This window comes from Trichosurus vulpecula, chromosome 2 (genome assembly GCF_011100635.1).
Source record: "Trichosurus vulpecula isolate mTriVul1 chromosome 2, mTriVul1.pri, whole genome shotgun sequence".
In the NCBI taxonomy this organism is placed as follows: Eukaryota; Metazoa; Chordata; class Mammalia; order Diprotodontia; family Phalangeridae; genus Trichosurus; species Trichosurus vulpecula.
The window spans coordinates 326,789,696-326,807,935 of NC_050574.1; the positions used below are offsets into that span (position 1 = coordinate 326,789,696).

At 35.7% G+C, this 18,240-nt stretch overlaps 1 protein-coding gene across 2 annotated transcripts in view; it reads left to right on the top strand.

Annotated features, from left to right (window-relative positions):
• The window catches only part of RYK (receptor like tyrosine kinase), a 124,018-nt gene that overhangs the window by 11,188 nt on the left and 94,590 nt on the right, over positions 1-18,240 (top strand). For both annotated transcript variants that reach the window (XM_036746613.1, XM_036746614.1), the window contains exon 2: positions 9,479-9,600. In XM_036746613.1, coding sequence (XP_036602508.1) covers positions 9,479-9,600 — 122 coding nt within the window. The remainder of the gene's footprint in view (positions 1-9,478; positions 9,601-18,240) is intronic.

An 18,240-nucleotide genomic window follows, 5' to 3' on the forward strand; every position in this document is an offset into this window, starting at 1 on the left:
TCCAAAAGACCACTGAAGAAAATACTACCTTAAAAATTAGACCACAGCAAGTGGAAGCTAGTGACTTGATGAGAAATCAAGATATTATGAAACAGAACCAAAGGAATGAAAAATTGGAAGACAATGTGAAATATCTCATTGGAAAAACCACTCTCCTGGAAAATAGATCCAGGAGAGATAATTTAAAAACTATTGGACTACCTGAAAGCCATGATCAAAAAGAGCCCAGATATCATCTTTCAAGAAATTATCAAGGAGAACTGCCCTGATATTCTAGAGCCAGAGGGTAAAATAGAAACTGAAAGAATCTACCGATCGCCTCCTCAAAAAGATCACAAAAAGAAAACTAGGGATATTGTTGCCAAATTCCAGAGTTAGTTCCCAGATCAAGGAGAAAATACTGCAGACAGCCAGAAAGAAACAATTTGAGTATTGTGGAAACACAATCAGAATAACACAAGATCCGGCAGCTTCTACATTAAGAGATCAAAGGGCTTGGAATACTATATTCCGGAGGTCAATGGAGCTAGGATTAAAACCTAGAATCACCTACCCAGAAAAACTGAGTATCATGCTTCAAGGCAAAATATGGATTTTCAATAAAATAGAGGACTTTCAAGCTTTCTCAGTGAAAAGACCAGAGCTGAATAAAACATTTGACTTTCAAACACAGGAATCAAGAGAAGCATGAAAAGGTAAACAAGAAAGAGAATTCATAAGAGACTTACTAAAGTTGAACTGTTTTGTTTACATTCCTATATGGAAAGATGATGTGTATAATTCATGAGACCTCAGTATTAGGATAGCTGAAGGGAATATACATATATATGTGTGTGGGTGTGTATATATATATATATATATGTATATATATATGTGTGTGTGTATATATATATATACACACACATATATATATATATAGAGAGAGAGAGAGAGACAGACAGACAGACAGAGGACACAGGGTGAGTTGAATATGAAGGGATGATATCTAAAAAAATAAAATCAAATTAAGGGATGAGAGAGGAATATATATTTTTTTCTTTTAATTTAATGTATTTAATATATTTAGTTTTCAGCATTGATTTTCACAAGAGTTTGAGTTACAAATTTTCTCCCCATTTCTACCTTTCCCCCCCACTCCAAGATGGCGTATATTCTGGTTGTCCCGTCCCCCAGTCAACCCTCCCTTCTGTCACCCCACTCCCCCACCCCCCATCCCCTTTTCCCTTCCTTTCTTGTAGGGCAAGATAGATTTCTATGCCCCATTGCCTGTATATCTTATTTCCCAGTTGCATGCAAAAACTTTTTTTTGAATATCTGCTTTTAAAACTTTGAGTTCCAAATTCTCTCCCCTCTTCCCTCTCCACCCACCCTCCCTCAGAAGGCAAGCAATTCAACATAGGCCACCTGCGTATCATTATGTAAAACCCTTCCACAATACTCATGTTGTGAAAGACTCACTATATTTTGCTCCTTCCTAACCTATCCCTCTTTATCCAATTTTTAAACAAATATTTATTGATATTTTTTGTTTTTACATCACCTACATTTCCCCTTGTATTACTTCCTTTCCCGTCTTCCAAAGAACCATCTGTTAAACAAAGACTTTTGAAATATCAGTCAACTCAGTTAAAAAATCTGATGTTCTATTCAGTGTTCTATACCCATGGACTCTTGCTTCTGTAGAGAGGAGTGAGAGGAGGTGTCTACTTGTACGTATCCTATGGGACAAAACTTGTTCTTTATAATACCTCTGCATTGTTTGGATTATTTTTGGTTATTCTTTTACCCATTTACATTTTTGTATTTATTGTGCATGTTTTCATTTCTCTGCTTACTTCCCTTTGCATTACTTCATATTTGCCTCTCAGCCTTGTTTCTTACAGTACAATAATATTCCATTATATTCATGGAACAGTTTGTTTATCCACTCTCCAATTTGTGGGCATCTATTTTGCTTTCAATTCTTTTGATAACATAAAATGTTGCTACATATATTGCATATATGGAAACTTTCTTTTTGTCAATGACTTCCATGGGTTATATGTCTCTAAGTGCAGTCTCTGGGTCAGAGGTTATGTATATTTGAGTCACTTTATTTGCATTATTCTAAATTTCTTTCCAGGGTGGTTGGACCAATTCATTTAGTGTGCCTGTCTCTATAGCCCCTCCAACAATTTAAATAGAATTTATGAAAAAAGTTTAGTAATTAAAATAGTAATGCTTTACCATTCATATAACATGCATAGATATATGTACACACACACACATATAAAATATATATATATATATATGATTATTTTGAGTGTTAAAACAATGGTCTGTCTATAATATACTTGGTGTTATTTATAACATAATATTTATCGTACATCATGTATTATACACACACACACACAAGTATATGTGCTTGTTTTAGTGGTGGATTTCTTGATGTTAGGTTTCAGAGTTGGAAGGCGCCACAGAGCTCATCTAGCACATCCCTCACATGGAATAATAATGATAATAATGTCTGACATTCCCTTTAATGTTTTCAGAGCACTTTATACCTCTCATTTAAACTTTGAGCATAGCTGTAATATAGGCATTATTATTTCCACTTTTATAGAGATGGAAAATGAGGCTACAAATAGCAAGTGAGTGTTGAAAGCAAGAGTTGAATCCAGGTCTCCATGACTCCCAAGTGTGTCCCTGATTGAAACTTGAGGCTAAGTGATTTTTCCAGAGTCTCAGAGGTAGCATAGAACCAGGCCCTGTGACTCCAAATTCAAATTTATACCAAACTTCTCCTGAAATTTCTTGCCCCAACCACTTTGTGACTAAGAGCACACATTTTGTTAAATGATTTTGCCTTTGGAAAGCAATCAGATCAAAGTCCCAAGTTATACAACACTGTGATCTCTTGAAATAATGGAGATTTATTAGTTTAGAGAGAAGAAAGCACTGGAAGTAAAAGAGTCCTCTGAAGATTATTTATAAATTTGGGAACTTAAACTACATTTTCCTATATAAGTTATTTAAAAAAACTAGGTAAGACTTAACATTGTGTTTGAAATACTTTAAACTTTCTATAAAAATAATAGAAAATAATACTGTTGTAGATGTGCTGTGTTCTTAGCCATATTTTAACTGCCTAACTTAGGTTATTAGAGATATGGATGGCAGGGATATGAATATATGAAAAAGTGACATCCTGTTTTTCCTCTTTTACAAAGGGAGATTTGGCAATTATGAGGAACAAAGTGTTTCTTCAAGTGTCTACATATTATAACCTGGCCTTTTCTCCCTCAGAATATTTCTGAAAACTATGCAATTATAAGGTTTTATGAAAAGCTGTCTTCAGGTTCAGATCATCACAGGTTGTGTACACTGAGGACAGTAGACAATACTTTAAAATATTTCTGCCTGTGGAGGCATAATTCTCACAAGAGAGAATTGACTACCCTCTTTTTTGTGTGTGATGACTTTTAATCTAGAAGTTGGTAAATATGATTTGTTCTGATTATATCTAAGAAGACTTGAAGTAGCCTCTGACTTTGGCACAACCTTTTTATATGCTTATTAATAGAGATTGGGAATACGTTTTTGTTTGTTCAAAAGATTCAGTATTTAGAGTAGGGCAGGGACTACATTGTATTCATTATTGTATCTACCGTGGTGCCTTGAGTAAATGTTTGAATGAATCAATTAACAAAGGAAGTTGTAAAGATATAGAGATTGGAAGGAAATTGTAACCTGATACCTCTTTGCCATGGGCCCTAGCAAGAAATTCCTTAAAAACAAGCATATATAAACTATACTTTTAAAATTAATATGTTAAACATAATTTTATGAGGAAACGAAGTTATATACAATAGATTTTTAGTGTTCCTGTACTTATAAAGTGACAAAGCTTTAAAGTGGCCTAAAATAACGTGATACATATTTTTCATTTCACCTAGAGTTCTTATTTCTCTAATCCATTTTGTTGAAAAATATTTCCCCATAGTTCTGACATTTCATACTGTTACCATTTATGATATTTTTTTTTACAGGAGAAAGCATTTTTCAGTAGTTGAAGGGGATAAGCAAGCAATAGTGCCTTAAATTACCTCCCTTTTCTTCCCCTCAATCACAATAGTTCCTGTGAGAGGCTTGAAAGAACTAAAAGAGGTAAAATGGGGTCTGAAGCTTTGAGATTTATGTATATAGATTTTAGGACTGATAGAGGTCCTGGTTCTCCACCCTTCTTCTTTGCAACAGGATTCTTGAAACCCAGGACCATAAGATTTTCTTTATTTAGGTTGTTGATCTGGGGCTACTCTTTTGGGATATGTACATCCCACTATTCTTCCCTTCTAAGTCAGCTGGACAGCATCAGAAACATTTCCTCCACTCTTCCTCTAATTATTGGGAAGCTGAGGATTAGGTAAAAATATAGAAGGAGGAATTTATTCTTACTAAATTGAAACAAAACAGTAGTATTACTTTGTACTCTTTTCTAATGGTGTGGAACTTTTTTTTTTGACTATGACAGTACCCCTTTAAAAAGTTATATAATTTCATACATTTAACTTGTGTGTTTTATAATAGACATTAGTTTACTAAGTACTTCTCATTTTATAGTATTATTGCTAATTTTATATTCTTTTGTCTGTGATAGTCTGTTTTATTTACCAGGGATTATTAGTCTTCTGGCAAATCTCTTCACTTATACTGTAAGCTGGCTAACAAAAGCTAGGGAAATTATGGTTTTTAATGAAAATACAGAATGTCTGTTTTTTGGGTAGTTCCAGCCTTCATTGAAATTCCCTATAATATAGATGTTTGAGTATAGGATGTACACTTTGTATGATTGTATGCAAATGTGTCTTAATTCCTGATTCTGTGTTGGACTTTTATTTTGAAAAGTAGTTTTGGAAAGTAACCCTAGAGAAGATATTGTGTAGGTCAAACCACTAATTATTAAAATTTTTTTATTTTGAACTTAGAAAACAACAAAAAAGGGCATTTGTAAACATTGAACACTGAAAGAGTATGTTAAGCCATAAATTTACATTTCATATTGCTTTTAAAAAAGAAGATAATAAATTACACATTTTACTTTCAAAACTGTCCTACTTGTATATTTTTACTTCTGAACTTTTCAATGCATTTAAAAAAATGTTTTAATGAACTTTTTTTTGTTGGCATCACTATTACTACCACCTTCTCCTATTAAAAAACCAAGAAATAAAAAAAAAAGTTTTGTAACAAGCATATTCAAGCAAAATGATCTCTGCAGTGGTGATGTTCAAAAATATATGTCTTTCTGCACCTTGAGTCTTCTGTCAGGGAGGTGGTAACATATTTCATCATAAGTCTTCTGCAGTCATGATTGATTATTGCTTTGATCATAGTTCTTAAATCTTTCAAAGTTGTTTTTCTTTCCAGTGTTGTTTTCTTTGTATAAATTGTTCTTCTGGTTCTTCTCACTTCACTTGTATCAATTCATAATATTCTTCAGGATTCTCTGAAATTGTCTCTATCATTTGTCATATCTCATGACATAATTCTCTGTCAGTTGTCGTTTTTTGAGGTAATAATATTCCTTTATGTTAATATTCTATAGTTCAGTCATTTTTCAACTGATGTGTGCCTCCTTAGAGTCTAGATCCCTCCCCCCCTTCTTAATTCCCCCTTTTGCATCAATGAGTTTGTTTTACTTAAGACTGTTTCCTCTTTGAAATTGTCCTCTCTCTTAACACTGCCCCCCTCACTTGTTTTTCTGTGGAGTTTGATATTTCTACACAAAACTGCATGCGTAATATGTATTCAACTCTTCTTCACCTAGTTCATATGTGAGTGGAGTTCATCAGATGTCTCCCCACCCAGTACTTTCTTCCATGTCTTCTCCTACATTCCAATTATGAGTCTCTTGCTAATCCCTTCTTCCTTTCTACACTGTTGTGCTCCTTTTATATTCCCTTCTTAAAGTTCTCTTAGAACAGAACTAATCTACTGGTGTTATTATGCAGTAAGAAATAATGAAAATGATGAATACAGAGTAGCATAGAAAGCTTAGAATAAGCATAGAACACAGAAAGCATAGAAAACAATATACATAGTGATTACCTCCCCCAAATCAGAAGTGGGTGTAGCAAAATTATAGAGAACAAGCATGACTTGAACGAAATATGAGGAGACCCTCCCAATTTGCCCCTTTGCAGAGGTGAGAGGTCTACAAATATTGCACATTTTTTCAGATTTTTTTGATGTATTGATCAAATATGCTGATTTTTTTTCCTCCCTTTTTTTTTGGTCTTCAAAAATACTGTTTGTTATATGGAATAGCTGTTGGGGATGGGGACGGGGATAAGGAGGGATACTGGAAGAAAGTAACTATGGTAATGTAAAAAACAAAAGCCATTACTAAAAACCTATTTTTAAAAATCATGTTTAAGGGTTTTTTCCCCCTCACTGAAAATATTCTTGTGGTAGAGTGAAATATACTCATAAATGGAAGAGTGAAGTACCAAATAATATTGTGTGAAGAACCTTTTTTGATGCATAAGCTAGTTGGGTTGATATTTCATTTTAGTTCATATTAGATTTAAATATTTCTTTGAACTGGAAAAGTGACATACAGACCTGATATTTACTTAGTGACTCTGCAGTATTAGTTTTGTAATGAATTTTCTGTGCTTAGCCTGGCTACATCTAACTTTAATAAGTCTTGAGGAACAAATCCTTATTTTAGTATATCTTTTAGCCTTGATGTTTTATATAATAAATTAGAAATATCTTAATAACAACTATATTAAATAGAAGAGTTAGCTTGATATAGCAGAACACTGAATTTGGAGTCTGAAGAAGAAAACCAAGAGTGTCTATCTCCAGAACATAGAGAGGAAAAATTATGTCAGTCACTATAGTAGAAAAGGATGGCAAATAAGAAACTTAGTAGATTTGATAATTTGGAAGTTACCTCTTGACTGCTAGTTATATTTAGTATTCAATTTATTTTTGGCTTTCAATTTTGTTAATGCCTTAATTTTTAGGATTTATATTTTGGTGTTTAATTGGAATTGAATTTTTTAAAAAGTTGGTTTTCCAGTTTTTTAGTTGTATATCCAATTTTTCTTTTTTATCTATCCTCTCTTTTTTAACTGATTAAAGTATGTAGAGATAAACATTTTCCCTTTAAGGACCACTTTGCCTATATCACAAAAATTTTTTGCGTGTTGTCTCATTTTTGTTATTATTTTTAATGAAATTATTGGTTGTTATGATTTGTTCTTTGACCCACCAGTTCTATAGGATTTAGTTATTTTTCTTCCATGGGCCTTTTAAAAATATAATATTTATTTCAATGTGGCTAGGAAAGAATGTGTTTAATATTACTGGATTTCTGTATTTGTTTGATCTTCTTTGTCCTACTTAATACATGGTCAGTTTTAGAATGGTGCTGTGAACAGCTGAGAAATAGATACAGTCATTTCTATTCCCATTCAGTAATCACCAGAGGGTTTTTTTTTCTTATTTGGGCCCTAAACTTTTCTCTTGTTTAATTTTTTTTGGTTTAGACTTATCTAGCTCTGAAAGGGGTACATTGAGGGCCCTCACTATTATAGCTTTACTGTCTATTTCTCCCTACAGTTAGTTTGGCCTTTCCTTTGAGTATTTAGATGCTAAATCATTACATAAATGTTAAATGATGATATTGTCTGTTGGACCTTTTAGCAAAATGTAGTTTCCCTTGTTTATCTCTTATAATTAAGTCATGCTTTTTTGTGGTTGCCTTGTATGATATCATGATGACTACTCTTTCTTTTTTGGATTCAGCTGAGACATAACAGATTTTTTTTCAACTTCTTTTAACTCTGTCAATCTTTGTTTCAAATGTATTTCTTGTAAACAGCATATTGTTGCATTCTGCTTTCTAATCCGTTCTATCTCTTCTATTTTGTAGGTATATATTTATATATATATGTATATATAGTGCTTTATAAACTTCAAAGTGCTATATAAATGCTATTATTATTGTGTTCATCTCATCCATCTTCACAGTTATGATCTTTGTGTATTCCCCTCCATACAATTCTCTTATGGTTTTTTTTTAACTTTCTTTGTTTACCCACCTCCTCTTTATCACAGATTCTTACCTTTTATTTCCTTTTATCTTCTAAATCTATCCTCCAAATTTAGTTTGTTTTACTTATGAGTAACTCCTAGAGTCTACCCTCTCTTATTCTCTCCTTTCCCTTCTCCCTTTTCCTTCATCTTTCCCTATTCAGTTGAATATAGTTATCCATCCTCTCTCTCTCTCTCTCTCTCTCTCTCTCTCTCGCTCTCGCTCTCACTCTCTCTCGCTCTGTCTGTCTCTCTCTCTGTAGACAGAAGTGTATTCTACTGTCCTTTGATAAGTTCATTTAAAAGTGAAGTTCAGTTGATGTCCACTCCCCTAGCCCTTTACTTGTCTGTGTAGATTTCTGCTTGTGTACCATAATTATGTGAGTTTCCCCTACCGTTGCTCCTTAATTCTTTAATATATTTTTTGCCCCCACTCCTCGATCCTTTCTTCTAAGAACATCAGAATATAACAAAACCACTCCTATGCCCTCTGTCTTATTTGATTCTCTTTAGGACCTCTGAAAATTTTAGGGTTCTTAGGGAATACTTAACATCATCTTTCCCTCTCCATGTTAATTGATTCCACTATTGGTTATAGAGGCCTTTACTTCAAACTTAAGTATCTATTTAGTGACAGAAGCAAAGCCAAAGTAGCGATTTTTATTTTTTAGTTCTAAGTATCCATTTTGTGACAAAAGTTGTGCCAAAGTAGCAATTTTAAGGGTTTGTATTTGGAAGTAGCATAATAGTCTCTTTTTCATCTCCTTTTTACTTTTTTTATTGGCCTCACCTACTCCTCCTCCTCTTTTTTGTCACCCAATTTGTTTTTCTTTTATCCTCTGACTTGAAACTTGATACAGAGTGTAGCAGTTTGAAACAAATGCATGAGAGAGGTGGTTATGTTCTTACTGACATCTTTTATTAAGCTGAGTTGGAGATGAGATTTAAGAATTATTTATTATTGTTATTATCATTATTATTATTATCATCATCATCCATGAAAGCTGTCTTAAAAATGGAAAATAGTCTTCACAGATTTGTACAATCTTATGGATAGCTTACAGTCTGAAAGACAAAGTTTATTTGACTAGGCAGTGGTTTGAATGAATTAGGTACCTAATATTTGCCAATTTGACTTGATTAGTGAATAGGCTGGAAAGGTAGAGTAGCCCTAGAATTATAGGGTCTTGAATGCCATGCTAGGGAGTTTTGACTTTATTTAGGTGGTGATAGGGAACTATTCAAGGGTTTTGAGCAGAGAAGTGACATAATTAGAGGCATACTCAAAGGAGGCTGATCAAAGGAGGCTGGTGAATAGAAATAACTCATGTTTATTATTAACCTACTTTATTGTTTGTAAATTTTCACCATTTTCTTATTTTTGTTTTTCTAGGTATTGATGCAGAACTTTATTATGTGAGAAATGATCTTATTAATCACTACGCACTATCCTTTAACCTGCTAGTACCCAGTGACACCAATTACCTTCACTTCACATGGTATGCTAAATCCAAGGTAAGAAAGTAATTAACACTATGTAAGTTCGATTACAGAGCAATACATAAAAAGGAATGAAAGTTGACTTTTATGAGATGAAATCTGTGGTTCCTAATCCAGAAAAAGTTCTTGAAACGTTCAGCAACATGGTTGTGCTTGTTTTCCAATTTATAAAGGGCTGATTTTAGATCTTAAGTCTAATCTTTTATAGTGTCCCCCAGACCTAGGAATTCACTAGTTTAAATCATTAGAATATCCCATAGCCTTTTTGTACTTTTCAAACTTTGATGTTTATCTAGCTAAAAGAGGGAAAAACTGACCCAGTAGTTATTATATGCTTCAGAATATAGCTACTTGGTTGGAGAACTTAGAGATGCAGTGTTTAAAAGATCTGTTCAATTAACACATATTTATTGAGTGCCTACTAGGTGCAAGAAATAAAGCAATCCATCATCTCAAAGAACTTATATTCCAGTGGAGAAGACGAGTCAGTAAATGTTAAGAACCTACTATGTACCAGGTATTGTGCTAAGCAACTGGGGATATCAAGAAAGGTAGAAGAAAGTTGTTGCTCTCAAGGAACTCACAATTCTAATGGGGAGACATCACACAAACAACTGTACAAACAAGATATATTCAGGATAAATTGAAGATAATCAAGCAGTAAGGCCCTAGAATTAAAGAGGGATTGGGAAAGATTTCCTATAGAAGGTAGGATTTTAATTAGGACTTGGAGGAAGCCAGGACTTAGTGATGAGAAGGGAAAGCATTCCATGAATGTCAGGGGTGGGGGGGAAGGCAACCAGTGAAAATGCTGATTCAGGAGATGAAGTGTCTTGAGGGACAACAAGAAGGCCAGTGTCACTTGATTGAAAGATATGTTGGGGGTAGAGTAGGGTTGTTGTGTGGTTTGTCCTTTGTTCTCGAATAGGACCATGACATCAGGGAGATGATGACTTGACATGCAGTTGACTTTGATTTGAGTGAGGGAGGGCTGTGAAAAGTCACCAGCCTCACTTTCTCCTCCAGAGCCATCTCAGGTGGAGTAGAGAAGGAGAAGAGGATATACAGAATGGCCAAGTGTGAAATTACCATAATGAGAATTTTCTTGTGAGGAGAAGAGAGAAGGCTAATCTGATGGTATCAAATGATAGAAGGAACAACATCCAATGAGACTAGAAACATAGGTTAGGATCAAATTGTGAAGGATTGTAAACATGTTTAGACATATTCAGGTAGTATACGCACCTATCACTTGTTCATCTATTCTGTCTTGATAATTATGGGAAAATGGCATTGAATTTTGAGGGCAGAAGTAATCTTGCACATATATTGTTACTAAGATTTAAATAATCCATGTAGCAGCTCGTACTGGTAATGAATATTCCAGTGTGTGAATCACTGATGGTTGAAACATACTTGTTTGTGGGACTTAGGTTTATGCTTTGTCTCTTGTTGAATCAGTCTTGAAATTTTTCTTTTTTTTTTATTGATGAGTCTTCATTCTCCAGTTAACTTTGCTAATATGTAATTCAAATGCTTTTCTCTTGCTCTCGTTCAGAGAAGATAGCTGAAAGTGAAGGCAGTAGAGCATTTAGTGATGTAGCATAGCAGCTATCCACGTTAAGAGTAAATGCATTTCCTGTAGAAGCAGGGCATTGTGGAGACATATTTCATGGTAAGATGTATGAATGGAGTTGGAGAGAAGGCCCTTGAGTCCCCAAGGTTACTCTGAATATTTCTGATTGACATAAACTAGTTTGTTGTATACTAGCAGAAGTTACTTCCATTTGTCTGGGCATGAAATTTCCACCTAAAAAGTTTTACATTTCTCTTCAGCTTGATGTGTGTGTTTTTGGGTAGGTGGGTTAACAGAACCAAAAGGTTTTGGATATAAATCAGTTTTTATTGATTATTTTTGGTCTATAAAAATAGACTTTAAATAAATAATAAATAGATCTGTTTAACTTAGGTGCCATTTGTTGTATGCGTAGCTTCTGTGTAATTCTATGAACTAAATGCTTTGGATTGCCAAGCTTTCACAGAATGCTAGGGGCTAAGAGAAATTGAGACTTTTGTATTCTTTTAACTGTTTTGTGCCTGTTCTGTTCTATTTGAAGGACTTAAAAAGTGGTATGCTGCCATTACCTAGCAAATGTATATGCTTCCTTACTCTTTCTTCTTCTTTTGTTCTCTTCCTTTCTTTTCTTCCCTCTCTCTCTCTGTACTGTATGAAGTTTAGCTCAGCTATTGAAATACACACACATAAAACATACACACATACACACATATACATATATATGTATATATACAAATGTGTATCTATAGATACATTGCCTGGACTTTTTATTGATTCTCAACACCAAAAAAGTTGCTGACTCATTGTGTAGTGGCATGTGTAGAGAGAAGTAGAGGGAGGGAGACCAAGGCCTTTCCTTAAGTTAGACTAATGTTTTAAGTTACTCTTCTCTTAGGTTAAACAGTAGCCTTTTCTTCTTTTTTTTTTGTTTATGTGTACTTCTTTGTATTTTTCCAGTTTCATGTAAAATAGTTTTTAACATTAGTTTTTAAAAATTTTGAGATATAAATCCTTTCCTTCCCTCCATCCTCTCCCCCATCATTGAGAAGGCAAGCAATTTGATAAAGGTTATACACATACAGTCATGCAAAACATATTTCCATTTTAGTCATGTTGTAAAAGGAAACACAGACCAAGAAAAAATAGTTAAAAAAAGTGTGCCTCAATCTGAATTCGCACTCCATCACTTCTTTCTCTGGAGCTGAATAGCTTTTTTCATCACAAATTCTTTGAGATTGTCTTAGTAGATTATTATACATTGCTGAGAATAGCCAAGTCATTCAGTTGATCATCGTTCAGTATCACTATTACTGTGTACAATGTTCTCCTGGTTCTGCTCACTTCACTTTGCATCAGTTCATGTTTTTCTGAAAGCATCCTGCTCATCATTTCTTATAGCACAGTAGTATTACATCATAATCATGTACCACAACTTATTCAGTCACTCCCCAATTGATGGGAATCCCCTCAGTTTCTACTTTTTTGCCACTACAAAAAGAACTGCTCTAAATATTTTTGTACATATAGGCCTTCCTTCCTTCCTTCCTTCAGTACAGACCAAGTAGTGGTATTGCTGAATCAGAGATTATGCACAATTTTATAGCCCTTTGGGCATAGGTTCAAATTACTCTTTAGAATGGTTGGATCAGTTTACAACTCTACCACCAGCACTCTAGTGTCCCATTTTCCCCATATCTCTTCCAACTTTTGTCACTTTCCTTTTCTGTCATATTAGCCAATCTAATAGGTGTGAGATGATACTCAGAGTTGTTTTAATTTCATTTCTCTAATTAGTAGTGTAGTGATTTAGATAATTTTTAATGTGACCATGTGACTGATTTCTTCATCTGAAAACTGCTTGTTCATATCCTTTGACCATTTATCAGTTGGGGAATGGATATTATTTTTCTAAATTTGGCTCAGTTCCCTATGTATTTGATATTTGAGGCCTTTTCTGGAGAAACTCACCATAAACATTTTTTTTCACAGTTGTGATTACTGTATATTTCCCTCCATCCTATTTCCCCCTTCTTTAGCCTCTCTCTTTCCTTTTATCCTGTCCCACGTCAAAACTCTTTTGCTTCTGTCATTTCCCTCAATCTGGCTTCCCTTATATCATCCCTAACCCCCTTCTTTTATCCCTTTTCCCTCCTACTTCCCTGAAGGGTAAAATAGATTTGTATACCTAATAGAGTGTGTGTTATTTCTTCTTTGAGCCATTTCCTATAAGAATAAGGTTCAAGCATTGTTCTCTACTCCCAATCTTCCCTTCTACATTTTCCTTTACCCTTCTCTCAGTGCACCCCTCTTTCTCACCCCTTAATTTTATTTTTTAGATATTATCCCATCCTAGTCAACTAACACCCTGCCCTCTGTTTATGTAAACTACCCTAATAATGATAAAGTGATAAAGTTCTTAGGAGTTATAAGCATCATCTTCCCATATAGGGATGTAAACAGTTTAACCTTATTGAAACCCTTATGATTTCTCCTTCCTGTTTACCTTTTTATGCTTCTCTTGAGTCTTTTATTTGAAAGTCATATTTTCTGTTCAGCTTTGTTGTGTTCATCAGGAATGCTTGAAAGTCCTCTATTTCATTAAATGTCTCCTTCTTCGCCTTAAGGACTATACTCACTTTTGCTGCATAGGTTATTCTTAGTTGTAATACTAGCTTTTTTGCCTTCCAGAACATCGTATTCCAAACTCTGATCCTTTAATGTAGAAGCTGCTAAATCTTGTGTTATCCTGACAGTGGTTCTATGATACTCCAATTGTTTGTTTCTATCTGCTTACAGTATTTTCTCCTAGACCTGGAACCTCTGGCATTTGGCTTAAATATTCCTAGGAGTTTTCATTTTGGGATCTGATTTGGGGAGTGATTGGTGAATTCTTTCTGTTTTACCCTCTGGTTCTAGGATATCAGGGTGTGTGTGTGAGTGTGTGTGTGTGTGTGCGCGTGTATATATAAATATTTTTTTTTTCTTGAAAGATTGTGTCTAGGATTCATTAGCTTTCACTTGCCCAATTCTGATTTTTAAGGAACTATTTTCTTCAGTGAGCTCTTATACCTCCTTTGCCATTTGGCCAATTCTACTTTTTAAAGAACTCTTTTCTTCAGGGAATTTTTGTGCCTCTTTTACCATTTGGCCAGTTCTGTTTTTTATTTTTATTAATTTATTTTAAAATTATTTATTATATTTAGTTTTCAGCATTGATTTTCACAAGGGTTTGAATTACAAATTTTCTCCCCATTTCTACCCTCCCGCCCATTCCAAGATGGCATATATTCGGGTTACCGCGTTGCGCAGTCAGCCCTCCCTTCTGTCACCCCACTCCCCTCCCATCCCTTTTCCCCTTACTTTCTTATAGGTCAAGATAAATTTCTATGCCCCATTGCCTGTGTATCTAATTTCCTAGTTGCATGCGAAAACTTTTTTTTGTTGTTTTTGAACATCTGTTTTTAAAACTTTGAGTTCCAAATTCTCTCCCCTCTTCCCTCCCCCCCCCCCCCAAGAAGGCAAGCAATTCAACATAGGCCACATGCGTATCATCATGTAAAACCCTTCCACAATACTCATGTTGTGAAAGACTAACTATATTTTGCTCCTTCCTAACCTATCTCCCTTTATCCAATTTTCTCCCTTGAGCCTGTCCCTTTTCAAAAGTGTTTGTTTTTGATTACCTCCTCCTCCTATCTGTCCTCCCTTCTATTGTTCCCCCTTTTTTATCTTCTTCCTCCTTCTTTCCTGTGGGGTAAGTTACCCAATTGAATGTGTATGGTATTCCTTCCTCAGGTCAAATCCTATGAGAGCAAGATTCACTCATTTCCCATCACTTGCCCCCTCTTCCCTTCCTACAGAACTGCTTTTTCTTGCCACTTTTATGCGAGATAATTTACCCCATTCTATCTCTCTCTTTCTCTGTCTCTCATCCTTTAATTTGATTTTATTTTTTTTAGATATCATCCCTTCATATTCAACTCACCCTGTGCCCTCTCTCTCTCTTTCCATACACACACACACACTCACACACACACACACACTCACACATATATATATATATATATATGTATGTATGTATATTCCCTTTAGCTACCCTAATACTGAGTTCTCATGAGTTATACACATCATCTTTTCATGTAGGAATGTAAACAAAACAGTTCAACTTTAGAAAGTCCCTTATGATTTCTCTTTCTTGTTTACCTTTTCATGCTTCTCTTGATTCTTGTGTTTGAAAATCACATTTTCTATTCAGTTCTGGTCTTTTCACTGAGAAAGCTTGAAAGTCCTCTATTTTGTTGAAAATCCATATTTTGCCTTGGAGCATGATACTCAGTTATGCTGGGTAGGTGATTCTTGGTTTTAATCCTAGCTCCATTGACCTCTGGAATATCATATTCCAAGCCCTTCAATCCCTTAATGTAGAAGCTGCTAGATCTTGTGTTATTCTGATTGTGTTTCCACAGTATTCAAATTGTTTCTTTCTGGCTGCTTGCAGTATTTTCTCCTTGATCTGGGAGCTCTGAAATTTGGTGACAATATTCCTAGGAGTTTTCTTTTTGGGATCTATTTGAGGAGGCGATCAGTAGATTCTTTCCATTTCTACTTTACCCTCTGGCTCTAGAATATCAGGGCAGTTCTCCTTGATAATTTCTTGAAAGATGATATCTAGGCTCTTTTTTTGATCATGGCTTTCAGGTAGTCCAGTAATTTTTAAATTATCTTTCCTGGATCTATTTTCCAGGTCAGTGGTTTTTCCAGTGAGATATTTCACATTATCTTCCATTTTTTCATTCCTTTGGTTCTGTTTTATAATATCTTGATTTCTCATCAAGTCACTAGCTTCCACTTGCTCCAATCTAATTTTTAAGGTAATATTTTCTTCAGTGGTCTTTTGGACCTCCTTTTCCATTTGGCTAATTCTGCCTTTCAAGGCTTTCTTCTCCTCCTTGTCTTTTTGGAGCTCTTTTTCCATTTGAGTTAGTCTATTTTTTAAGGTGTTATTTTCTTCAGTATTTTTTTCTGTATTTTTCTGGGTCTCCTTTAGCAAGTCCTTGACTTGTTTTTCATGGTTTTCTCACATCATTCTCATTTCTCGTCCAAATTTTTCCTCTACTTCTCTAACTTGCTTTTTCAAATCCTTTTTGAGCTCTTCCGTGGCCTGAGACCAGTTCATGTTTTTCCTGGAGGCTTTTGATTTAGGCTCTTTGACTTTGTTGACTTCTTCTGGCTGCATGTTTTGGTGTTCTTTGTCACCAAAGAAAGATTCCAAAGTCTGATTCTGAATCTGAGTCCCTTTTTGCTGCCTGGCCATGTTCCCAGCCAACTTACTTGACCCTTGAGTTTTTCGTTGGGGTATGACTGCATGTAGAGTGAAGAGGACTTTGTTCCAAGCTTGAGGGGATGCGCTGTTGTTTTCAGAGCTATTTCTACACAGCAAGCTCTGCCACACCAGCACTCCTCCTCCCCCAAGAACCACCAACCTGGACCTGACTCAGATCTTAAGCTGACTCTGCACTCCTGTTCTGATCCACCACTCAATTCCTCCCACCAGGTGGGCCTGGGGCTGGAAGCAACTGCAGCTGTAGTTCTGTAGCTGCACCACCTCCACTGCCCCTGGGGCAGTGACTGAATTCCGGAACTTTCACTCTGTCCCCCGCAGCTTTTCCCCCTAATCTTCTCTGTTGTCTTTGGTGTTTGTGGGTTGAGAAGTCTGGTAACTGCCACAGCTCACTGATTCAGCTCACTAGGGCCTTTTCCGAGCAGCTCCTGGTCTGGTTGGTCCTGCTGCCACCCACGCTGGGCTCTGTTCCACTCGCAGCTCCATGCACGATAGACCTCACCCAGCGACCATCCAGGCTGCCCTGGGCTGGAGCCCTGCTTCCCTCTGCCATTGTGTGGCTTCTGCAGTTCTAGAATTTGTTCCAAGCCATTTTTTAAATAGGTTTTTGGAGGGACCTGGCGGGGAGCTCATGCAAGTCCTTGCTTTCCGGCTGCCATCTAGTTCTCTTTTTTAAAGTGTTATTTTCTTCAGTATTTAAGCCTCCTTTACTTGGCTGTTGACTCTTTTTACAAGGTTTTCTTGCATCCTTTTTTTTCTCTAATTCTTTAATTTAAAAAAAAATCCTTTTAGAGCTCTTCCAAGAATTCTTTTAGTCCTGAGACCAATTAACATTTTTCTTTGAGGCTTTGGATGTAGCAGTTTTGACTTTATTTTCTTCTTCTGAGTTTGTGCTTTGATCTTCTCTGTCACAGTAGTAATTTTCTGTGGTCAGGTTCTTTTTTGTTTGCGCATTTTTCCAGCTTATTTCTTGACTTTTAACTTTGTATTAAAGTTAAGTTTGGCTCCTGGGTGGAGAGGGTACTGTCCAAAGCTTTAGGTTTTTCATGCTGCTGTTTTCAGAGCTAGTTCTGGGCATCTGTAAGTTTTCATATCTTCCAAGGTAGTACAATCTAAGGAGAGGTATGGTCACTGCTCTCTTGGCCTTTGCTCTGGTCTTTGAGTAACCACAAGTACGCTTTTCCACCCTGGAACTGTGACCAAAGCCCCTACTCCCCTGAAGTTGCATGACCTAGTATGCTAGTACTTTCTCTTGACCTGGGACTGCAACCCAGATCCACATATGAGCAGTGCAACAGAGTCCTGCACCCAGTACTAGCACAGGGTCCTTTTTAATCTCCTTCTGACCAGTTTTCCAACCCCCTTGTTGTCTGTGGGCTGAGAGCTCCAGAAGCCCCTGCTTGCAATTCAGTTGCCCCAAAGGCCTGCTGCTGGCTTGCCAGGATGAGGTCTGGGTTGGACTGCTCTCCACTCTCACCACAGTGAGATAGACCTTTCCTGCCAAACTTCTAAGTTGTCTTGGGCTGGAAAATTGTTTCACCCTGTCCATTTGTTGGTTCTACTACTCCAGATTTCTTTTTGAGGCATTATTTTAAAGTTGTTTGGAGAGAATTTGGGAGAGCTCAGAGAAGTCCCTGCCTTTATTCCACCAACTTGGCTCTCCTTGTTTGACTTTCTTTTTTAAACATTTAAAAAATTTATTTTTAACATTCATTTAAAAACAAATTTGAGCATAGAA